The sequence below is a fragment of the Theobroma cacao genome, chromosome 9 (genome assembly GCF_000208745.1).
Source record: "Theobroma cacao cultivar B97-61/B2 chromosome 9, Criollo_cocoa_genome_V2, whole genome shotgun sequence".
In the NCBI taxonomy this organism is placed as follows: domain Eukaryota; kingdom Viridiplantae; phylum Streptophyta; class Magnoliopsida; order Malvales; family Malvaceae; genus Theobroma; species Theobroma cacao.
The window spans coordinates 8,722,409-8,747,364 of NC_030858.1; the positions used below are offsets into that span (position 1 = coordinate 8,722,409).

Consider the following 24,956-nt stretch of genomic DNA (forward strand, 5'->3'; position numbering starts at 1 on the left):
AACCTTGCTACCAATCTCTTCTTTCTACGACGTATATCCCCAAAACTCTCCTTACTCTATCGACTCAAATTTGTTGCAAGGTTCTCAAAGTTACTACTATATCATCAGCTTCAAAATTCCAACTCTCTATACTAATCTCAGAAAAATTAGGATGAGACATTCATGCTTGCTCAAATCTAAAGTTCTTCCTCCGTAAAGATTGAGATGGGGAGTCAAGATTACGTACTAGTACCGGATGATGATCTGAATGTGTCCTTGGGAGATTCAAAACATCTGTATGAGGGAATAGACTGCACCAATCCTCATTTGCTAACGCTCTATCCAACCTAACACGAGTATAGTTCTGACCATCTCATTTATCGCACCAAGTATACTTCGAACTCGAAGCACCTAGATCAAATAGGTTATAGTAGCTCATGCATTCTAAATCAAATTACAATTTGACAAGTTAATATTTTTCTTTCCCTGCTTCTCCTCAGAAGAAATTGCCTAGTTAAAATCTCCCATAACCAACCACGGCAAATTATGTAGATTACTAGCCATATTTAGAGATTGCCATGGCCTGCTTCGCTCCCTTGCATCAAGGCTTCCATATACCGCAGAAAGAAGCTTGTGGCTATTTGAGGAATTTACTAATAGATGTATCAATTGAGCGGAATAAGCCATAACCTCAATCTCGAAGTCCAATGAATTCCATACTATCCAGATTCTTCCTGCAAATCCATCTGCTTCAACACAAAAAAAAAATTGTAAATCCAATACGGCGACAAATCTTGTCTACTTTTGCACTGGAGATACGCGGCTCCAATAAAATCAAAATATGTATGCAATTTAATCAGGTATCTAACGTTTCTGACATATCTACAAGAGGCAGCCCCTCTTAAATTCCAACTCATGATGTTTGGCATCAATGAAATCAGGAAAAAAAAAGAGTAACTAGAGAAGAATTTCTTAGGCAGAATAAACCCTGCATAGCTCTCGCTTTTAGTCTTTCTAAATCCAAATCATCAGAAGTATTGATTATTTCCAATGCTTCCAAAGACTCCTCAATCATCATATCTTCTCCTTGTTCTCTGGCTGCACCATTAATCCCTATCCCCAAGTTAATGCCATGTTCTTTATTTTCATATAGATTATTCTTTTGTGATATATGCATATCCTATTCCCTCTAGTCTATATCTTTGCCCAAAGGTAGTATCCTTTCAGTAGGAACTCCACTTTAACATTCCTTGTCCTTATTTCCATTCTTCTTGTTTTGTCTTTTAGTCATCTCCAATAAGGCTATGTTGACGACTATCTCCAAATTCTACTTTCTCTTCTTTGCTATTTTGGAAGGGAAGTCATATCTATTCGACACTTGAGCTGTTTGCTGCAAATTTTTCTTCAATGAGGCTTTCGTCCATACTGTCATTTTTTGTTTATCAGTCTTACGTGCTTTAGGATCAGAAACTGGTTGTTCCAGGGTCTTCGGTACAATCTCCCCATCATCCTGAATATCAGTATCATGCTCCAACACAACAAAACGTGACCCAGATTGCATTCTTGCCATAGTTGTATCCTCCTGTTTCCTCACCTTCACCTTTGTAGATGGTCCTCTTCGATAGTTCTTTTTAGTCACCATCCAGGGTCCAAACTTTGATGTCTCATAATCCTTTTCTTGGGATTTCTTTAGTTCTGTCTACTGTTGTACATGTTTCTCAGTATACTCTTCACTTACTTTAAATCTTTGCTCGCAACAGTCAATATTATGACCGAACTTACCACAGTGAAAGCAAAGTATCCTCAAACCTTCATATTCAACCTTCTGCCATCTGCCTCCAATGAAGATTTTTGGAACAAAAGGATTTTTCAGATCAATCTCTACACACATTCTAGCAAACTTTCCTCTAGTTGCTTGATAAGTGGTTTGATCAATTTTCAGGGTTCTTCCTAGTTCATTGCCAATCCTAGCAATTACATCATAATCATAATATTCAAGTGGCATTCCTGGTAAACGAATCCATGCAGCCACCGAATCAATCGATGCATCCTCAGACCTGAAACCAAGAGTCCATCTTCTAATCGTCAGATAATGATCTGCTATGATCCTGGGCCATCTATTAAGACATGATAATAATCAGATTTATTATTGAACTTGAAACAAGAGAATCCATTATCAAGATCTATACCCTGAAATTCCCTAACCAATGACCATAACTGCTTGACTCGATTACAGAGATAAGTATAGCTAATGTCCTTTCGTAACAATTTAACGATCAATGTCTTCCTCAATGGCTTACAAATCCGTCTCTTCTCTTCTTTGGTTATCCTTATCTAAGGCCCTTTCAAGTCAATTTCATCGGAATCATCCTCTGAATCTGGTTCATCCGTTATTTCTTCTTCCTTTGATGTATCATCTTCATCTACGATGTTTTCTTTGGTGGCATTCGTAAGAGCATTACGATAGGACAAACGTGGAGACTCTGCTGAGTTGAGTATTGATTCTGCTTATGCATAGCACTCAGAAAATTCTACAGGGAGGAAAGTTCCATCTCCGATCGAAGCCTTTTTGAGCCCACTTTATTAGACAATAGCATTGAATCGCCTCCTGCTTCCAGTGGCAGATCTCTTGCCGAGTCTGCCTCCATGTAAGACAACAGCGGCTAGGTTTTTTTTAATATTTTGGTATATTTTAAGTCAAATAAATTTTTATAATTAATAGTTAATTAATTGTTATTTATCAAAATAATATTTGTTATTTTATGACATGTTATGTAAACGTGACATGTTGATGCCTCATTATAGATGATAATGTCATATGATGATGTGAAAATGACATGATAATGTGATGTTTTTACTTTTCATATAGACGTTATGTAAATATAAAATGACAAGTGATATTTTGATGAATAACAATTAATTAATTATTAGTTATATGAGTTTATTTGACTTAAAATAAAAATATGTGAATTTAATTCAACGCAATAGAATAATAAAAATTTATTTAAATTATTTTAAATAGTTTAAAAGCTTTCTCAAGTATTGTCATAAAAAAAACAAACATAAATAATTAAGTAGTTAAACAACGTAATTTTTATTAAAAAAGAAAAATAAATATACTTTGAAAAAGGAGGTGGAGGCTTTCATATCATAAATCTTGGAGTTATTCTAAAATGATTATCAATTATTTTAGGCCTCTGATTTTATTTGTAAAAATAATTACAAACAAGAGTAAATTGAGTAGGAAAATGAATTCACCTGGTAATAGAAGGAAGTATAGAAACATTGGGCTTGGCGTCTTTGGGAAAAAGTCAAAAGCTAGATAGTGTTCAATAACTTGAAGTAATTTAATACTAAAAAGTTAACTACTAAATTTTTAATTTTAAAAAATTGAAATACTGAATTTATGATATAGAAAATTAATTGTAAAGCAGATTTTTTATTAAATCTTTTGAACAAAAAAGTGATATAAAAATCTTATAAATATTTTGCATTAATAAAAGTTGAAAAGGAAAGAATAAAAGAGTAATGTAATTAATTAACATATTTTTACTTAAAAATAAAATTGACTTACATTAAGTAGCTTTTAACTGGTTAAAATTTGGAATGCCTTTTTTTTTGTTGAAAATTTTCCATTAAATGATTTCTAAGATTACTGTGAGACAGTTGCTATGCCAATCTGGAAACAGCAAACTGAGAGTTCATCATAAGACCCAAGTTGAGCTAAGTCAATAATTACCATAAATTTTGTACAACTAAATATGGGTACAAATAAATATACCTCAGGTTGACATGAACTAAAAATAAATTTAATTTATTCTTAAAGTGTTAAAAGGGTTCAGCTCCAAAGATGAACCCCGGATTACTCAAATTTAGATATTGGCTGATCAGCTGGATTCCACCTCGTATGAATCTTTATTAAGGGTTGTCCCAGACACTGATTCAATGACTGCAAACTTTATCATATTCCATAGCACGATATCCAAAAAAAAAAAATGAACCCACGATGAAAAAGCAGAGACACAGATACAGACCTGGGACCTCAGCCAGATGCAGAGAAAAGTTTGAGTAGACGTCATGTGATTGGGTGAATGTCGGTCGGTAGCAACTGAGCAAAGTTCCAAAAAGTATTGTCATTTTTTCTCAGTCTGTCAAGAAGGAAAAGAAAAAAGACAAAAAACTAAAGCTTGGTCTCTTCATTTCAACGCGGTTATTGTTATGGAACAGGGAAAAGGGTTCCCTTCAGTCCATCTGGCAAAACCAAACCCTTTACGCGGACGGATCTTTAAATTCTTATACCCTCCTCACTCTACTAGGGTCCCATTTCACAGCAACATATTTTAAGCATTTTTTATATGTAATTTGTTTCATTTATTTTGTTGGTTTGCTACTCACTAATTTCTTGGAAAATTCCTAGATTTGCCAGCTAATTCATATTCCCAAAACATTGCACTTGGAGAATAAAACTATATTTTCTCACATGAGATGTTTGAACATCTCCAGTTTCATGCTTTTACTTTCCCAATAATGGGTTGTTGGCGCCTTGGGCAAATTTTTAAGCATAATTAAACATGGTATTCAAGTTAATTAATATTCAATATTGTTCTACTCCATTCAAGTTTGTCTATATACAAAAGAAGGGGAAGACTCTAGTTCAGAAGCCAATGGACTACATGATATCTAGATTTCCCATTTAGATTCCTTTTGGTGAACAATATATTCTTTGTTTCCTCTCTCCTCATAATCTATTGAATAATAATGTGTTCGGGGTTTATTTATTTCTTAAAAGAATGTATCTTTGCTTAACTTTATTTCAACTCTTATTTCTGTCATATGAGTATACCAGTCTCTGTCACGGCGTCTACATTCTAGAGGATAGACAAAACCAGAATGGAAATTCCTCCCGAGTTAGCAGAGGGTCTGGCCCACCGAGACCACGCCGCGTCAGGAACGTCCCAATTTTAAGGGCCCACAAATAGAAGTGGACCCCGCAAAACGCTCTCAGTTTTTAAACCAACCCCTCGCCCCTCTCTCCGACACCTTCAGAAATTTGCTCTCTGTCTCGTCTGTGTAAAGAGGAAGAGAATAAGCGCTGTCATAGTGTCATTCAAAGGAAAAATATAGAAAGTTTGATTCTGATTATTTTTATTATAGTCGGTTTTATTTTTTCCTTTTTAAAGGAGTCTTAAAGAGAGAATAGAAAAATCTGACCTTTTCGCTTTCCCAACCTCCCGGGGAAATCTGAAATTTCCGACCACCTCCCTGCCTCGGAAACTCTGTCTCCGGAGCGGGAGCTTCGAGGTCCGTAACGTTTTCTTTTTCTTTTCCATTTCATTGATGATGGATGCTGGTGTAATGAGCTGCTGTTTCCATTTCATATAAGATTTTTACGTGCATGGGAGCTTGAAAATGGAATCAAAATGAAAAAGAAGAAAACCTTGTAATATGAGATAATGTTTGAAATTCTTTTTTCTCATTGTCAAAGAAGGGCCGTTGAGATTTTTCCATTCGTCGAAAATGTGTCTCTTTTTCTTTGTGTAGAATGAGAGAAGAGGTCAATAGCTGAATCTTGATTTCCTTGCTCTGTTTCATATTTTAGATTTCATTTTCACCTTTTTTTTTTTGTTTTCCCATTTTAAGAAATTGTGAGTAAAAATATTATACTTTCTATGATGCAGAAATTTTGCTGTAGGCATTCTGGGTTCTTTCGAAATGAAATTTTTATTCAGCTCCCTTTATTTTTAATAATAAAAAAAAAATCTTGCAGAATTGGTTTTTTCTTTCTTGGACATTCTTGGATTCTTTTATCATTCATTCTGCCATATACCATTCATCTGAAAAGTTGTTAATATTTTTATTGTTTTATGAGATGTCCAATAACAGTTCCAGCATGGGCAGATCAGACGAGTTTTATATATTATATTTCTTTTGGATGGTTCTGCTTATAATATATGATGTTATTACTTGTACATTACCAATCACATGTATCCCATTAATTTTGGTAATTAATTCTCTCTTTTAATATGCAGTTGTATCATGACTCTCTTGCTTCTTACAGTATTAGTTTTACATAAAATCCACATGCATACATGCATGCATATATACATGCATAAATGTTCTCCTTAATACGCTATTCATGTGATTTGCCAATTTCATAGAGACAGTTTACACTTTACATGGTTTCTTCTTATGTGATTAAGAGGATGTTAGGATATCGGTGTTGTTATCATTTTTGATTATAAGATAAATGTAATTCTTTTTTCTCTTGAATCAGTTATGGAAAACATCAGAAGTCCATTCAAGGGGATTATCAAAGACATCAAGGGAAGAAGCGCGTGCTACAAGCAAGATTGGGTCAGTGCACTTTGCTCAGGCTTTGGGTATGTTCTTTTTTTTTATGTTTTTGGTACTACTTTATGTTACGCTGGTGGAGATATTCCATTTTGATTCATATTTCATTTTATATTTCTATCAGGATATTAGCTCCGACTACCTATATCTTCTTTGCTTCTGCTCTTCCTGTTATTGCCTTCGGAGAGCAATTGAGTCGAGATACAGGTACTGCGTTTTTTGTCTCCTTAAAATGAGAATATCTAAAAGCCAGCATAATCTAGGATGAAGTTACATCAACGCAAATCATCTTATGTCAAGAATATTAATGCTGGATTTTAATACCAAATCTCATTTATCCCCTCTTTTTTTTTTTTTTTGCTTTTTTGAGTTTATGGCTTTTCATGAAGGAGCCTGAAGACTATATTTTCCCTGTTTTAGATGGCACCCTCAGCACAGTGGAAACGTTGGCTTCTACAGCTATTTGTGGAGTCATTCATTCCATTTTTGGTGGGCAACCTTTGTTGATAGTGGGTGTTGCAGAGCCAACAGTTATAATGTACACTTATTTGTACAGTTTCAGCAAAGGAAGGCCAGAGTTGGGCCAGGAACTCTTTTTGGCTTGGACTGCATGGTAATAGATATAATTTCCTCTTCTTTTTTTCATTTTGTAATTTTAAGATTAATTTAATGTTTTTCAAGCTTCTTGATTTGGCAGAAATGTTCTTATTGTTTAATTTCTTTCTTTTGTTTTTCTTCCCAGGGTCTGTGTATGGACTGCTCTGCTGCTCATTCTTCTTGCTATATTCAATGCATGCACCATAATCACCAGATTTACAAGAATTGCAGGAGAGCTTTTTGGCATGTTGATAACTGTTCTTTTCCTTCAAGAGGCTGTTAAGGTATTGAATGACTTATGCAACAAACACAATGTGCGGTTTATGATGACAGAATCCTGTGGTTTGACCCTGATAATGATAATGTTGGATCATAGGGGGTGATCAGTGAATTCAGTATTCCCAAAGGTGAAAATCCTAAGTTGGAGAAATATCAGTTCCCCTGGCTATATACAAATGGGCTGCTGGCAGTCATTTTCTCATTTGGGGTTCTAGTCAGCGCCCTAAAGACACGAAAGGCAAGATCATGGTGTTATGGAACAGGTACATCAACCAACTAACCAAATGGGATTGACTAATTGATAGTTTCGCTACAAATTCTGTCGTGGATTTAATTTATGTTCTTTTTTCTAAAAAAAATCTTATATTTAACGGCTCTGGTTTCAGGTTGGCTTCGAGGGTTTATTGCAGACTATGGGGTTCCCCTAATGGTCTTGTGTTGGACAGCACTATCTTACACAATACCTGGAAAAGTTGATTCTGGAGTTCCCAGGAGGCTGTTCTGTCCACTTCTATGGGAACCTGCATCATTACATCATTGGACAGTGATAAAGGTAGGTTGTGAATTTATTAATTTGTTTGTTCCCCTTTCAGAGATCTTCTGTTTTTTTTGTATCTTATAATTGGACTGTCTCTAAAATCCATAACCATAAGCTAGAATCTAGGAGGCTTTTGTTGAGAATCTAGGAGGATGTTGTTGAGGATCTAGAGTATTTGTTCAAAGCATACCTGATTTTTCTAATTATTTGAGACTAAAGATAAATTTGTGCTTAATCATATCTCTTAATACAGGATATGGGGAAGGTTCCAATAGTGTACATCCTTGCAGCCTTTATACCAGCATTGATGATAGCAGGTCTATACTTCTTCGATCACAGTGTCGCTTCACAGATGGCACAACAAAAGGAGTTTAACCTTAAAAAGCCCTCTGCTTACCATTATGATATCTTGTTGCTAGGAGTTATGGTACTTGACTGATGCTTCCAACCTACTCTCTCTCTGCCCTCCCCCCCTCCCCCTACAAGTTTTATGTTCAAATCTATATTTCCTACTATTTTAGGCTTAATTGCTTCTTGTCAATCATGGTTTCAGACTTTGATTTGTGGCTTGCTGGGACTCCCTCCTTCAAATGGGGTCCTTCCACAATCTCCCATGCACACAAAGAGCCTTGCAGTTCTCAAGAAGCAGGTGGGATGCTGTAGTTTTAGAAACTATTCCCTTAATTGTTATATAATTCCCATTAATGTGGAATCTTAGACTATATAACGCATGAATTGCAGTTGATTCGGAAAAAAATGGTAAAAAGTGCCAAGGAGGGCATGTTGCAACAAGCAAGCAACTCAGAAATTTACGGAAGGATGCAAGCTGTGTTTATAGAAATGGATGCATCTCCTGCTGTAAGTATTATAGGCTTGTACTACTGCTTATACTATTTACTCTCTACGCATACATGAAGGCATACTTGATTGCAAGATTCACTGAACATAATATGGATGTTATCGCAGCTTATTTCAGTAGATAAAGAGCTGAAGAACTTGAAAGAGGCTGTGATGAAAGGTGATGATGGGCAGGATGCAAAAGGAAAATTTGATCCTGTGAAACATATTGATGCTTATTTGCCTGTCAGAGTTAATGAGCAAAGAATGAGCAACCTGTTGCAATCATTCCTTGTGGGACTCTCAATGTGTGCTCTGCCTGTAATAAAAAAGATACCTACCTCTGTACTCTGGGGATACTTTGCCTACATGGCCATTGACAGCCTTCCAGGGAACCAGTTCTGGGAAAGGATATTGCTGCTTTTCATCACCCCTAGTAGGCGTTACAAGTAAGTCACTGTACCTTAAAAAAAAACATAAATAAAACGCAGGCATTTTATGAAATGATACGCGGTGATACAGCTAATTTTATGGAGGTTTGGGAAATTTACATAATTTAAAATATTTTTAATTTCTTTAAGTTGCAACTAAGCAGACTATCTTGCAGGAAAGAGGACTAATCTAGTATCTCTTCTGAACTACAACAAATTAAGCCTTTCCCTACAAAATGGGGTTGGCTATACTGATTGTTTTGTGTCCTTTTTCTCTATTTAGGACCATATTTACAGTAAGCTCATAGCACTAGACCTGGCCACGGGCTGGGCCCTGGACAAGATTTTTGAGGCTTGGGTCAGGCCCAGCTCAGCCCGGGATATTATTATATTTATTTTTATTTAATTTTAATACTAAAATATTTTTATAAATATTGAAATGTTAATATAAAATCTTTTAAAATATTTTAATATTAAATGTAATTTAAATAGTTGGGCCAAGCTGGGCTTGAGCCTAGGTTTAAGAGGTGTCAACCGGGCCCAGCCGACCCATGGACACCTCTATATGGTAGTGAAGTCCTTTCTATAGTTCTTCTTGTGAAGTGTAATAAAAAAAATTTTAAATACAGCCTGAAATATTTTAAGTGTTTACATGGGTAATACAGTAATATAGTGTATAGAAGGTGTAGTCTAACTTTGATAACAAACTGAATGTGATGGTTGATGTGGTTTTGCATCTTATATCTTTGTAGCAGTGCTGTAGTTAGAAGTTTATGCTTTCTGTCATTAACTCTTCTTATCTGTGGCATTTGGTTGAACAGAGTCCTGGAAGGTGTTCATGCATCATTTGTGGAGTCGGTACCTTTCAAGTCCATTTTGCTGTTTACACTCTTCCAATTTGTATATTTTCTAGTATGTTTTGGGGTGACATGGATACCTATAGCTGGAATACTGTTTCCACTGCCGTTCTTCCTTCTCATCAGCATCAGACAGCACATCCTTCCAAAGTTTTTCCATCCTGAACATCTTAGGGAACTAGATGCTGCTGAGTATGAAGAAATTGCTGGTACACCACGAAGAAACTTAAGTATATCGCTCAAGGTACATCTTATTCGGGTCCTTCCCCATAATTTTCATTTTGTGCTTTTAGAATTAGACCAACTTTTCATTCGGTAGTAGTCATTACACCAATAATGAGAAAACAAGTTTTACTGTAAGTGGAGCACTAATATTCCTGACCTGTAGTTCAGTTTTTAGTTTTGATCATTTAAACCTGCTACAAGTTTTTTTTTTATTATTATTATTGTTGATTTCTTTTGGGAATTTAATAAGTCTATGGCTATTGACAAGTTATTTGGACAACTTCATAACTTTTTTTCCTTTCCTGGCATAATTTCAGCTATGTTGACAGATTTTATGCTTTTTAATCCTGTGGGGAAATTAATGTTTGGTTTTTCACCTGTCAAACTAACTGGAAAGAGTTTCCTCTTCGTAATTGAAAATTTTCTGTGTTTTAGCATAGATGATACAATCTTCTTTTTGTGCTCTAGCCAGTTCAAAATATAAATGTTCCTTTGATTTAAATGGTGTTATACTTCTTTCTTCTCTATATGCACTTAAATTCACAGAAAATATTGTGTAAACAGGAAAGGGAACCACCTGATTCCAGCAGCCAAGGGACTGACGACGACTTTTATGATGCTGAGATATTGGATGAGATGACAACCAACAGAGGAGAGTTGAAGCTTAGAACTGTAAGCTTTAAGGAAGAAAGGTTACATCAGGTATATCTTGAAATTTCCTTTTTGTGCTGTGCTAGTTTATTACCAGATTATAGTTTATTTATCCTTATGCTTGAATATGGCACGGTTTACAGGTTCATCCAGAAGGAAGTGCCTGAACTCATCTGGAACAACATTAATATTCAGTGTACAGTGAGCCTGGTATGATGAGGATTGCTAGTGTTGATCATAATCCTACGCCTGATTGAAGAAACAATCACGGTCCTAAGAAAGAAAGTCCGAGAATGTTACCTTGTATAGCCAGTTAATTACCCCGAAAAAGGCTGGAAAAAAAAATTGACAGAAAGAAATTCAACTGCTCTCTGGTGAGAGGAAGAAATACAGGAATGGAAGCATTGAAGTGTATTTTCACCCCTTCTTTGGTTTTCAATTTGTTAATCCTTAAAAATTAGGCATATCTGCTAGAATATTAACAGTGAGGATTGAGCTCAAATTGCCCTTCAATCATTGCTCTTTTTTTAGGCTAAGGAGATGGGGGAAAGGGGAGGAGGGACAGATTCTTTTCATTGCTAAATAGATGAGGGGATGCGGTACTTTTCATGTTAAAAATTGGAATGGCCAATTCTTTCATTTGTTTTACTTTAGTAGAATTATTTCTAACTAGTCATAATTTGTCCAGACTAACATACTCTTATTGAATCATGAATATAGATTAATTTGTTGAGCTCTATCCGTTTACAGTATTCTGATTTGTTCATGCTTTTTCCATCGTCTTTCAACTTTCAAGACCAACTGCAAGGCGGAAGAGAATGTGCTTGATAATATTGAAATGTACACACTATTGCTTCTTAGAATCAGTAATGTTAGAAGCACAACTTTTACTAACATTTGCACCCAAATCTTTTTATTAAAAAAACCATCACTTATTTCTAATACCATCAGCAATATCTGCACTAACAAAACACAAATCCATCATAAGACTTCACTTCACCAAGGAACCATACAAGACCTGGAAAAGGAAAGTGTTATGATGTCTAAGCCTCATGGAAATTCACCAAATTTTTTAGCTTATCTTTGCTGCAAACAAATTTCTCTAAACAAATAAGAAATTTTAATCTTTGCACAAGTTATAATTTATAAATTAACTCTACAAAATATATTTATTTCAGTCTTAACTTAAATCATATTGAAAGTTTATCAATTCCCAAAAACAATCATAAGTTTAGAATGCAAAAAAAGAAAAAAAAATCAATTGAACTGGTACTTATTATTTATTATTTTTTGTTTTTTTGAATACTTATATTAGTTCAATTAATTTTTGTTTATTTTCACTTAATAGTTTATCTTGATAAAGTGGTAAATTATTGTACCAAAAATTTATACCATTTTTTCTTTCTTCAGTTTCACTCTCCTCCTTGCCCTTTATAATATATAGGAACCCAGATTGAAAAAATGAAAAGAAAGACTTTTTTTTTTTGGCACTATGAGGAATCAGCTATATGGACAAAGATATATGGAAAAGAATCATTGCCGAAGCTCAAATTTCTTTAATGGTGATAAAGTAAGACATGAGAAAAGGATAAGTTTAGGTGCCACCATAGGTGCTGGATGTACTGCTTTGAATTGAACCTTTAATATACTGGCTTGTTGGAATTTCATATTCGGCACTTACAAGAACAAGATGATCTCCATCTCTAATAAGCTCTATATCATCAATTTCAGCTCCTACTTCTGTCATAACTCTAGTTAGGGAGAAGCCAAATCTTTGGGCACCAACATCCAGAAGTTCTTCTAAGGACTTTGGCAAAAGAATGAGCTTACTGGGAACTTGACTTCTTTCAGGGCAACTGATTGTGACTCTAGCCGAATAGTTGCTTAAAGGTGACAAAGCTGGAAAACCTGCTGCTGAAGGACTTTCACCTGCATAGTTAAACTTCAGTTTCAACAGCTTTTACCTGATATAAACAGATAGTAATTAAACTGCTAAAAACTTTTGCCAAGTTGATACTTGATCAAATAAATTTTCTTCCGTAAAGAATTATATTAACTAGAGTCAATATAACAGGAAACTGAGATGCATGCTCACCAGTATTGGCAGCTGATATTATACCAAATAATGAATTGTGGAAAGTGTTTGCTTTTCGCCTTCGACGGTTGTCCATCCATGTCACCTCTGGAACTGGTGGCACAACTTCAGAAATATATGAAGATATTGTAGGCTCGCTGCTGTACTTGGCAATGGTCTTCCCATGTGAGGCTAATTTCTTCTTTGGAATTGTGACAACTGATAATTTCTTGACCTCTGGCCGGTTTTGCAATAATGCCAGTATCTCTTCATGGCCCTGATGATCTGCCAAAGCCCTTGCTGTCCATCCATCGGAGTCTTTCACATCGATATCAGCTCCCTGCTCTAACAGGAACCTAACCATTTCAATGTTTCCTTCACAAATTGCAGCATGGATCGGTGCAGTTCCATTGCTCCTGGCCTGGCTTACATCCCCTCCATATTTGACAATGTCCTTAAGTGAATCTAACCTGTTTTGTTCAACAGCAGAGCAAGCGAACTGACCCACATCACCAGAAGATAACGTTGCACCATTATCTACCAGAAGTTTAATCACAGATTCATGCTTCCCCATTATTGCTTCCCATAATGGAACATTTCCTTCGGAATCTGTATAAGCAAAAGTAACCCTGGTTTAAGTAGGAACATATGAAGAGAGATTGAAACAGGAAAAAGCAATACCATCTATAATACTATATATAATGGAAGAAAAAATTCTGTTATAATGTAATAAATTTCAGAACATGACTTACCTTTACAAAAATGTAGTTGATAGTAAATATTTAGAAATGTATTCAATAAGAATAGTTCAGGCCTTCAGGGGAACTTGACAGTATGAAAGCCAAATAACACACATAAAAAGGAGAAAAAGAAAAAGCAACAACGAATCCAATATCTTCTTTAGAGTAATTCTCTTGGTAAATGCAAATTAGTGGATATTTTTTATTTTCAAGGAAAGGCATTCTTGTAGAAAAGGAGATAACTAAAAGTTAAATCTAGTTCTCCAATTTTACAAGTATAATTTTGTAAAGTATGAAATTGACTACCCTGGAAAGAAAATAAGGTGCACATATAGAATAATCAACAAGAAGTGAAGGAGAAAATAAGAAACCAAAAGAATATCAGAGAGTAAATGATACCTCTAATGTTAGGATCTGCTCCATACTCTAGAAGCAGAACTATACAGTGCTCACTTCCATTGGATGCGGCGATATGCTGTTTGTTAGAAACCAACAGAAGGTTAAAGAACATATAAAAGATACCCAACACACACACATATAAAGGGGGAGGCATACATACCAATGCTGTTCGCCCATCATTGTCCTGCTCATTTGGATCTGAACCACGTTTCAGCAACTGCTGCAGCAATAAGTCATCTCTTCTGGCTGCTGCAAAGCATAAACTAAGAGGCAAATCCATTCTGCCTCTTGCTAGCATGTGCTCCGTCTCATGCAAAATTTCTTCCATCACTGGATCATTGGACTCCTTCAGATGCTGCATCACCATGATTAATTGAATCAGTTAGCAGATTTCTCCCACAAATTTTCTTTTACCCATAAGTCTTATTCTTTTTGGTTCATAAGATCTATTTAATAATGTGAATAGTTGGCATTAAGAACAAACTTGAAGGAGAGGAGCATAATAACAGTACTAGATGAGGGTAACACACACACACACACACACATATATAATATATATATATATATATATATATATTCTAACATGATGTGCCTATATCACTAAAGAACTACAAAGATCACATGGATGTTTAGAACTTGGCTAATTACAATTTGAACAATGGACAACAGAACAGAAGCATCAACTTCATTTTGATTATACAAATAGTACACAAGGGAAACTTATTATGCTCAAAAACAAAATTTGATGTATGCTTCTTGTGAATATTCCCAAATACAATCTAATATTATATTTGTAGATATATGAGCAGATGAAAGTGTATATGCTAAAAGGAAACTTGATGTATGTCTGAACTCCCACATACATCCTTTGGTAAACTTTTAATAGATATACCAAATGCCAAAAGAAATTCAAATGCGAACCATCAAGTAACAAATTTGATATTACGTCGGTCGGTCTGTTTGAGCAGTGTGGTAATTGGTCATAAAGATAAAAGATATTATTTATCTGACTTCAGAGTCCTGACTGTATAGAAGGTTGACTGCAAGAATTTTATCCATATAAACAAAGAACTGTAACATTATACCACTAAAAACCTTTTGAAGTAGTAATAGTTTTTCAAGTAGCAGTCTGAATATTCCGACTAATAATGAAGATTTTGCATACAGTAGTAGTCATTGTCTCATGCAAACAATTTCAGTGACAGTGAGATAGGAATCTTCTGATAATAAATGGCTCTACAGTTAACAAGTCAAATCAATGAAGAAATACAAAGAAATAGCCTAAGCGAGATTTGGTCAGTTAAAAAAACAGTTAAGAACCTGAAGAAGATTGTTCATGATTATTGTCCCATCTCCAACATTTGCCTGAACAATATTTAAAAATTCATTGCGGTTCAAACGAAGCAGCTGACTCAATCGTTTGGTCCGAACTGTAAACAATTGTGGCCTGTAACAAAGCACTCCTATCTCACCAACAACATCTCCAGTGGTTCCCTCATCAATAACCTGCAATGATCCAGTGCAATACCAAATATGTTAATAAGAAGCAAGCGCTTTTATGTGATCTGGTGAAAATTATTTGCATGGTAAACTTGCCAGTTCTGCTCCATTTCTTTGCACAATCAGTTCCTGTCAAGCAAGCATACAAGTCAGAAGCTAAATTTCTCACAGAGAAAACAAAATCATTTTTCTTCCGAGTGGCAGCAAACAATTGCCAAGGAATTTAGTAGGATTGTCCAAGGTTCTCAGTATTATCTTTTAACTTTTTCACTGAACACAGTCAAAGAATGACATCCACCTTCACCTTTTCTCTTTAAGAAACAAAAAGTTGGGGGGAATCTTCTTTAATACTTGATCCTAGCCCTATTTACATTAACACTGGATAGACACCAATTTCCTGCATTCAGACACCAATATACACACACAGGAAATAAAGCAAAAGATGGAGGAGGCGAGGAGGAGGGAGTTCTTACCACAGCACCAGTCACCAATATGTACATTTCTGTAGGCCCTTCATTCTGTAAAATCACATCTTCATTAGGAGGATAATACTCAGCTTTCATCTCCGAGACCTTCAAAATACAACAATTTAAGACAAGTCAAAATAAACTCATCTATACTTACACATAGAATTGGTTGGTACTTGGATATATAGTAATTTAAATTTTTCTGTATGTTGCAGTGTGTTAATTCTTCTTAAATTGTGGATACAACAACATTACTATTTTCTTATTCATGGCAAGTAGCTATCTTTTCACAACAGGATAGGTCTTTTGACAGTTGATTAAACACTACAAACAAAGATAAAGCAGTGACAGTAGATTTACCAGTTGGAAAAGTAAGTCGTTTGATACTCCACGGAACAAGTACACTTCATCAACCAGTGAATAGAACAGAAAGTGTGCAATGCTTGATCTAATAGCTTTAGGAAGGGCATCAATAGTCTCTTGCTGCTGCACCCCTTCTGAGTCAGTTCGGTACCTCAAAGACAAATGATCGAGCATCTGATCTTGCAGGCGAACTGGGAGTTGATTCCTTTGGGCAAAATTTGAGGCAGCTTGGATGTTTTCTCTCTGGAAAGGGCCCAAAAATGATATACTCAAAATCACTCTAATTGATCCACTGAGACAAAGACACATGCAGAAATACACCATGACTCATTAATTAAATATATTGCTTATAGAAGCTTGAGAACTTGAAAACAATGCTTGAGGTGTTCTAAAGATTCTAGAGCAACTTATCTTGCCTATTGAAAGTGGCACTCAACAGAGTACATTTATAATACAAGTAATCCAGATTAGTTGGTGAAATCATTCATATGAAGCAGATTAGTTGGCGATAACGTTAAACTTTTTCAAGGTAGTCTAATCAAGACCTTTAAGCAGATACAGCAAACCAACAGTTTCCACTCTGGAAGGACTGAAAGAAGCTTAAATCTGTTCTGCTTAAGCAAAGGTGTGTTGAATAATTTCATATACACAAAGTTGCAGAACTGAAATGAGGAACAATTTGCAAATGTATTCCAGAGATAATTGAATTCAGTGCTTGGAGAAAGTAAAATGGTCCTAGCTAGAAACGTTATCCAGAAAGGAAGTGCCCCCTCCTAGTTGAAAATGATCATTCAAACAATGAAGATATCTCAGTTCAAAGATCCTCTAGAAATGTTAAGAATTCTAAAATTGGCATAAAATAAGAAAACAGAATTTACTCACAAATTTTCTAGTTCGACTTGCTCCATGGACAATCAAGTTGGTCATATTTCCAACTAGGTATGCTTGCAGTCCAAGATTAAAGAGCAAGTAGAATATGTCGAATGCCATCTCCTTTGAATTCACTGGATGCAGATCACCATAACCAGTGGTTGTAAGCGTGACTATGGACCAGTAAAAGGATGTTATATACCGGTCCTGTAACGGCAGTTGCTTCCAGTCCTCTTCGTAAAGATGCATCCATGCCCTCCCCGGGTTATGATATTGAGCAGCCATATAGTAGAAGATACAACCAGCAAAATGAGCAGCAAAGAGAGTAACCTGCATTGGACATCAGGAGCCTGGTGACACACATCATATTGAAGAATGAAGAATCTCCTCTCTTACAAGTATTACAATGTTTCTCTTTTCTAAGAAATACTCACGCAGAGCAGCTTGAGGCATCGAACCCAAAAATAGCTATAGTTCTTATCTTTCTCCAACCTAAACAAAGGAATAAGGTTGCTGGCGTTAGTGAATAAAAACTATTGTTCCAACGCTCACCTAGTAGATTTTTTTTGGTTGAGCAGTTCTTGACATAGAACCAAGGTCTCCTTGACAAAGTGGTTTAGTATTCAAAGATCGACTGCCTTTTAGTTCTGTCAAATGTCAGTAAATTTAGTGTAAATTATTAGTGGGCTTGTGTTTTGTCATCGTTTTTGGGTCAACAACTTGCATGTGAAGCCATCACAAAACAGTTAAAACTTTTCAGCTGAATACTTTTTCATAATTTTCTTACAAGAAACGCAATGGATATATACATATCGATTGGACATTGCTTTTCATAAACTAATGGGTTGGGAAGTCCTTTATGTGTATTTAAACTTCACTTATACCCAACTATGAGATTGATCATACCCCGTGAAGTGAACTTCAATTCATTCTCAAGTCATTAGGAAATTTTAACTTCGAGCAAATGAGATGATGATAAAACAAAAGTTACCTGGAAAATAATTGACTGACTCTCCGAAGACGCCAGAGACGTAGCAAAGTAAGTAGACCGTATGATGGAAACGGGTGGGGCAATATAGCCCGAGCAATTTCAGCAGGGACGATGGAGATGACATCAAAAAGCAACCAGGTACGTGCGTATCTCCAAGCAATCTCTTTGGGCTCATCCACCAGTAGATACGAGGTTTTGTCAAGGTATGCTACAAAGAAGGTCAACACGATGTCTATGGCAAAAAATGCATTGACAACGTTGTCCGTTATGGAGAGAGGGTGTTCAGGTTTCTCCAGGAACCCAAATTCAAATGGAGAAACCCATGCTGTGTAGAACACTAGAAATACCAGAAATGTCTCCCAGCTTCTGCAAAATTAGAGGTTGCCTCACCTGTTAGAGCATTTCCATCCCTTGAAATAACAAATTAATCAAATTTATAAGCAGAAAAGGTATCATCATTTGAAGCCAAGAGTTTCAATTAGAATTTAAGCTTTCTGAGAGAGGAAAGAGAAACCTTAATTTACAGACATCAAATGTCAATAGAAGAAAATGTCAAGTGAAATTGATACATTACTTCTGCAAGTTAAGCAAAAGGAAAACAATCAATTCTGAAAAAAATTTATGACAATGAGACAAAATCTCGTTGCAAAATGTGAATTTAGGTGGAAAAGGAAAAGGAGATGATGAAATATTGGATCATTTAATGGCTTTCAGTTATTTTTTTCATTTGTTTCGTACCTCGAAAAGTAATTAAGAAAAGAAAGAAACAAAAGCAATGCAAATTGAGCATGGCTATAGAGGGGAGGGGGAGAAAGGATATGCAAATGTAGTACCTATAGCGGGGATCAAAAGGGGAGAGAATGAAGCGACGAAGCTTGACCTTGCGGTTACTACGATAAGGGCCAAGAGAAGGCAAAACGCCTACGCTGAAGCTATATTGGCTACCTTCCTTTGACAATGAACGTCGATCACCTACCACTTCTCTCGTACATGACCCGCCTTCTCCTTCTTCTTCTTCTCTTGCTCCACAAAACAACACTCTTTTCTTCTTACTCGGCATAGCTTCAACAATATCCGCTGCCCTTTCTCTCTTTGGCTTTTTCCGTCCACAAGTCTTGCCTTCTGAATCCCGGTTTGCCTCTCTCCAAGTTCCCACCAATGGTGATTCTGAAATCACGCGCCAAAAACGGCTCCCGGTTGGTTTATGTAAGGGACGGTTTAAGTAGCATTGAAACCACTTGTTTCGTTGCTGCTTTGTTTGATAATTTAACAACTATTATTATCCGTACTTAAAAGAAGAACAAGGTCGAAGGTTCGAGTTAAAGGTCCTCCTTAAACCTCCTCAGATGTAGTTATGTACTAATGAGATCTCTGGAAGCTGCTCACTAGGTTGCTTTTACCTGACTCGCGAGTCGCGGGCCTTCTTTTTTTGTGTGTGTACTCGGTACGGTTTCCGAATACTCCTACCTTACTTTCCGCTGTCCTTTGCCTTGTATTCGCTGTTCTTAGTATTTCTTGGTGTTATTAATGGAATGCATGCGGTTGCTAAATTCATGGTTTGTTGAGGGGAAAAACAAAATTGGCTAGCTAGTTTTTCAAATAAACAAGTTTTTGAATTTGGCACAGAATATCTAGGATAAGTGATTAATTACCATTGAACATCCAGAAGAATAATGAAAAGAGGTATATCGACTAAAAATATTGTTCAGTCTTCTAGAAAGGTATCATGTAGCAACTATAAAAAGGAAGGAGAGATGGAGTCTCTTTGCACAGGTCTTTGCTAGATTTGAAGTATCCCACTGACGCTCCATTTATCACCAATGAAAACCAGCAATTTGAGATGCAGCAACGAATCATATCAATCCAAAGCTCAAAGAAGCCAAAATGCTGCAACATGTAATAGATAAACTCTCAGTTAATTCTATCATATACCTTCATCATGTCAAGCTTCAATATTACATTACCTCCCTTGGTTTTATCGTCAATTTGATGCATGAGCTCTTGAGCTAGCAAGATGTTATCATTTATTAATCTTTTAGCAGTAAAAGCACTTTGGTTTTCATAATTAATTGAGGTAGCAAAGAAGAAAGTCTATTTGCAAGAATCTTTGTGACTATATTTATTAAAAATAGTACACAAACTGATGGGATGAAAATCACTCCATTGAATTAGATTCTGAACTTTAGGAAGCAAAACTAGAGTAGTTGAAGTTGCACCGTGGAAAAAATCATTAACTGCATTCAACAAGTCATTTGCAATGATATCCCAACAATATTGATAAAAAAAGTGACGAAAATGGATCAGGACCAGCTACACTTTTTTTTATCAATATCAAACACTACTTACTTCACTTCCTGAAATGTAGAAGCTCCACCTAAAAGTTCATTATCTACATCAGAGACTAGAGAAGGGATTAAGGAATCATTAAATAATGAAAAATCATTATTTCCAGGTTTCAAAAGATTAGAAAAATATTATATAGCCGAAATTTGAATAATAGATGGAACCTCTATCATGTTTCCATCATCATCCTTAATCTTGAAAATATGATTCTTTATTCTCTTTTTTCTCATCATAGTGTGAAAGAATTTTGTATTTCTTTCACTTTCAATCAACCACTTTTCATTTGATTTCTGCTACCAAAAAGCTTCTTCAATGCTCAAAATTTTATTAAGTGCTACATAAGTGTCGTAACGTGTTAGGTCCGAAAACTCGACCGCTAGATGTGGGGTATTTTAGGGAGTCACAATCAATCTTTTTTACCTAAGTGCGATTAGTCACTTATTAAATTGATTCTATTCGACGAAGACATAAATTAATTTTAGATTCGTCAAAAAAATGATAAACCAGTTTACGTATTTTATTTAGAGTTGGGTTTGGGTGTACGGTTATGCATAGGGAAAGATTAGTACCCCTATAACGCCAGTTCCACGGATGGTACTATTTAATCATATATTATTTTAACCTATTAATTTTATTCTTGCGTTTCCTTAATTATTATTTATTTATTTTATATTTATTATTTTATTTTTTATCTTTTATTCTATTAAAATATTTTATTGTGACGTACCCGTGATGCAAATTGTGAAATGCATGGCATAAAATTAAGATAATGTCAAACAAATACCTTTTATTGCAGATATTTCTCGAATCCGTCCATCATGCTGGTGGGATCCAGAGATATCCTCTCACTTAGGAAATTACCCGAAGACTCACCTTCGCAAGTTTAACGAGTAAATCCCATCATCGGGATAATCGTTTGCGAATAAAAACAGTATTTTCATGAATGCAAACCTAATACGAGTAAAAGTTTTTTATTAAAGATAGTCTCCGAATCCTCCCATCATACTGGTGGGACTCAGAGGTATATTTTCACCTAGAAAATTTTTCAAAGAAACTCGCCTTCGCAAGCTCCCTCGGAAAGTCCCATCATCGGAGCTTATACTTGTATACAGAATATATCTATATGCCATGACATTTAACAATGCAATTATGATATGTGATGCACTCATAAACTCTATGTTCGTTTCTTATCTTTTACAAAATTTACTACTTTTCTTTGTGGGCGTATTTATCATGAACAAATATTTTACATTTATTTATTGTTCTTGTATAACCATTTCTATTTCATTATATATTTTACTATATAGGTACTTATTTATTTTATTATATGAAACTCCCCCTAAATCACATTTTTAGACCAAGTATTTTTTTATTATCCGTAATTATTGTTATTTATGCATATGTATTTTATCTGTTTTTTGTATTATTATGAGTAACAAATTTATTATTATCATTAATTCTTTATTTCTTTTGTTCGTATATTTTGATTAATCAGTGATTAAATATGTATATTTTTTTATTTATTTAAAATTAGGAACATCAAAATTCTGAATTAGGACCCTCCCATCATACTAATGGGGTCTTAATCAAAATTCTTAACCTAAGAAAATTCATTCGAAATTGCGACTTCTTGTGTTCTAAATAGACATTCCATCATCGATCTCGATCTTAAAACGATTATTACATTTTTTATATCATTTTTATTGTTATTATTATTAATTATTATTTTCTTAATTATCATTATTATTATTTTTGTTCATTATTTTTATTTCTTTTTTGTTGTTTGCTTTGTTGTACGCACATGTATTATTATATTTTTTACTATTATTGACTATTCACTTTTGCTTTATATTTTACCATTCTTTTTTATATATATTTAGCCTTAGTTAAATCTACTTATTTCCTATTTATATAAACCTCACTTATTTAAATCCCTTTTTGTAAATAAATATTTATTTAAGTTTTAGTTTACCTAACATGTTTGAAACTATTTTTTTATTTTCATTTTTACTTTCACTACTATATTTTTTTATTTATATTATTTATTTATTTTAATTTCCTAACACTCAAATAGACATATATGTAAATATCTTACTATTATAACTATTACCATTTCTTTTTATTTTTTTAAATTTNAAATGTTTATCTTTTTATTGTTTAATATTCCTTCCCTAATACTAAATAATTTTTCTAAACATTTTATTTCATCTTCTTTAGATTAATTATGTATTTAGAACACATATTTCAAAATAAAACAACCTAATATCTTAGCCCAAATAAATTCACAAATGGATCAAAAAAGAATTATACCTTTCTTAGTCCAGAATCGACCCAAAGCAACCAAACCCGTTCCACTGGTCTCTAAAGTGCACTCCAAACGCACCGTTTGGTGCTTGAATGGCCAACTGCTCTTTTCTCTTTCTTTTTCTTTTTTTTTCTTTCTTTCCTTCTCTCTCTTTCCTTTCTTTCTCTCTTTCTTTTTCTTTCTTTCCTTCTCTTATTTCTTCCTCCCTTTTCACCCTTGCCGTCGGCCTTTTCTCTCTCTTTTTCTCTTTTTTTTCTTTCCTTGCTGCCAACTTCTTCTCTCTTTCTCTTATCCGTTGATCGGTTTCTTTTTTCTCTTTTTTTTTTCTTTCTTTTTTTTTTCTTTCTCTCTTTCCTTTTTTTCTTCCTTCTTTCTTTTCTCTTCTTCTCTGCTGTCGATGTTACTTTCTCTTCTCCCTCTCTTTTTCTTCTCTCTTTTTTCTTTCTTTCCTTCCCTTTCTTCTTCTATCTTTCTCTTCTCTTCTTCTTTGCCGCCAACGTTTCTTTCTTTTCTCTATCTTTTTTTACTTTTCTATTTCTTTCCTTTTCGGTTTCTTGATTTAGTTTTTTTTTTATTATGGCTAGGCGTTTTTGCTGGTAGAACTTAGGATCTTTTTTTGGCTATTGTGTTTTTTGGGTTTTTGAAAGATTGGGTTTTTTGGTCATTTTTTTGCTTTAAAAAAAAATCTCCCCCCTCCCCCATTGTCGTTTGTTTGAGAACTCCGTTTAAGAGTTGGATTGTCTAAAAATTTGGACAATCTAGAGGTGAAATCATGTTTTTTTTAGCATGATTTCACAAGGCTTTAGCACAAAAAGAGGGGTTAACAGCCAAAGGTGTCCATTCCTCCCTAAATTCGACTTTTTCCCCAAGGCATTAAATGCCCTGCAATGATTAACTAGAGAGGGAGGCTGAGCATAGGCTCAGTCTTTTCCCTTCTCTGTTCTCCCTTTTTTTTTATTATATTATATTATTATTTATTTTTATTATTAGAAAATAGGTGTCTTTAGTAAGATTGATACATACCTTTTTAATTGGCAAAAGTTGGATCGACTTGATACAAAAGCTTACTAGCTATGGCATTTTCTTCAACTAATTAAACCTTGCTGAAAATATCTCCAAAAATCAAATGATTCCACCATTTAAGTCCCTGTTTAAGTCACAATTGTTTTTGCCAAAAAATTTCAAACCAGAAATTTGAATAAGAGCCTACCAATTATCTTTAACAAAATTCAAAAATTCATGATACTTTATCCAAACATGAAAGAACTGAAATGAAGATGGATGCATTTTTCTCAAAGTTAGAACGTGATATTAAAAAAGAGGGCAATGATCAAAACCATCTCTTGTCAAATGTTAAACACAAGTACTAACAAATAATTGAGACCCCACGTGATTATGGGCAACTTTATCCAACCTCTAATACATATGATAGTTAGTCCAAGTGAAAGAATTACCCCTAAGTCCTACATTAAGAAAACCACAATCCAACAATGTCATGGCAATTTGAAGGGTTGGGAGAGAGCTTCAATCTCACTTTAAAAAAATACTACAACTGGACGATCTCTGTCACGAGTAGGAGTATGGTTTGTATGCACGATTGGTGGCTTTTCTTGTGAAGTTACGGCCAAGAGGATTTACGCAATGCCTTTAGTGACATAGGAGGTTGTGGCTACACATGTTTTAGGGTTGAAGAAGGTGGTGGTGGTTGTTTGGTTGAGATGGAAGGTGGTGGTGCAAAGGAAGAGGATGGAGGAGGTGATATAATGGTGTTGGGATTGGGTGGCTACCCATTTTATTGAAAATTGGTGACAGTTGGCAATGGAGGAAAATCGCCTCCCAAAGAGAGCATTTTTAAAGTTTAAGGGTTTAATAATCTCTAATCTCTTGATCCAATACTGTTAATTAATTAAAATTAAACTATAAATATAATTCATCTCATACAAATATATCTTAACCATCTTTATAAAATATATCTATATAATTTCCTAATATAAGATTTCTTTCTTTTCTTAACAAAAATATAATCTTTGTGGAAGACAATCATAACCTCTCTCAACCATCATGTTTTCATCCTTTACCGGGTTGTGATAAGAGGTTGCAAGTGTCAATGCATGATGCCAACATTCTAATAACTCTATTATATAGAGTTATTTTGCCAT

At 34.7% G+C, this 24,956-nt stretch overlaps 2 protein-coding genes across 2 annotated transcripts; one reads left to right on the plus strand and one right to left on the minus strand.

The window, feature by feature from the left end:
* Positions 5,013-11,484, plus strand: LOC18588975 (probable boron transporter 7). The gene is made up of 14 exons (XM_007013746.2): positions 5,013-5,280; positions 6,254-6,359; positions 6,455-6,537; positions 6,751-6,943; positions 7,073-7,211; positions 7,304-7,469; positions 7,593-7,759; positions 7,998-8,171; positions 8,298-8,393; positions 8,486-8,602; positions 8,711-9,030; positions 9,834-10,113; positions 10,659-10,796; positions 10,889-11,484. Exons 2-14 carry the CDS (start codon positions 6,256-6,258, stop codon positions 10,910-10,912), a joined length of 2,001 nt encoding a protein of 666 aa, XP_007013808.2. The 5' UTR covers positions 5,013-5,280; positions 6,254-6,255; the 3' UTR covers positions 10,913-11,484.
* On the minus strand, positions 12,267-19,448 carry LOC18588976 (potassium channel AKT1). The gene is made up of 12 exons (XM_007013747.2): positions 18,983-19,448; positions 18,150-18,515; positions 17,593-17,650; positions 17,171-17,488; positions 16,286-16,531; positions 15,932-16,030; positions 15,555-15,587; positions 15,279-15,464; positions 14,119-14,313; positions 13,959-14,034; positions 12,841-13,428; positions 12,267-12,674 (listed from the first exon to the last, which is right to left on the minus strand). Exons 1-12 carry the CDS (start codon positions 19,207-19,209, stop codon positions 12,340-12,342), a joined length of 2,727 nt encoding a protein of 908 aa, XP_007013809.2. The 5' UTR covers positions 19,210-19,448; the 3' UTR covers positions 12,267-12,339.

Bases quoted from the DNA above. Each gene is read 5' to 3' on its own strand.
- LOC18588975 (XM_007013746.2), top strand. From the start codon at position 6,256: ATGGAAAACATCAGAAGTCCATTCAAGGGGATTATCAAAGACATCAAG. The intron at 6,944-7,072 runs GTAATAGATATA...TTTTCTTCCCAG, and splicing joins TTTTTGGCTTGGACTGCATG to GGTCTGTGTATGGACTGCTC. The intron at 8,394-8,485 runs GTGGGATGCTGT...CATGAATTGCAG, and splicing joins TTGCAGTTCTCAAGAAGCAG to TTGATTCGGAAAAAAATGGT.
- LOC18588976 (XM_007013747.2), bottom strand. From the start codon at position 19,209: ATGCCGAGTAAGAAGAAAAGAGTGTTGTTTTGTGGAGCAAGAGAAGAA. The intron at 16,031-16,285 runs GTAAATCTACTG...TGTATTTTGAAG, and splicing joins ACGACTTACTTTTCCAACTG to GTCTCGGAGATGAAAGCTGA. The intron at 12,675-12,840 runs GTGAGCATGCAT...TTAACTATGCAG, and splicing joins AATATCAGCTGCCAATACTG to GTGAAAGTCCTTCAGCAGCA.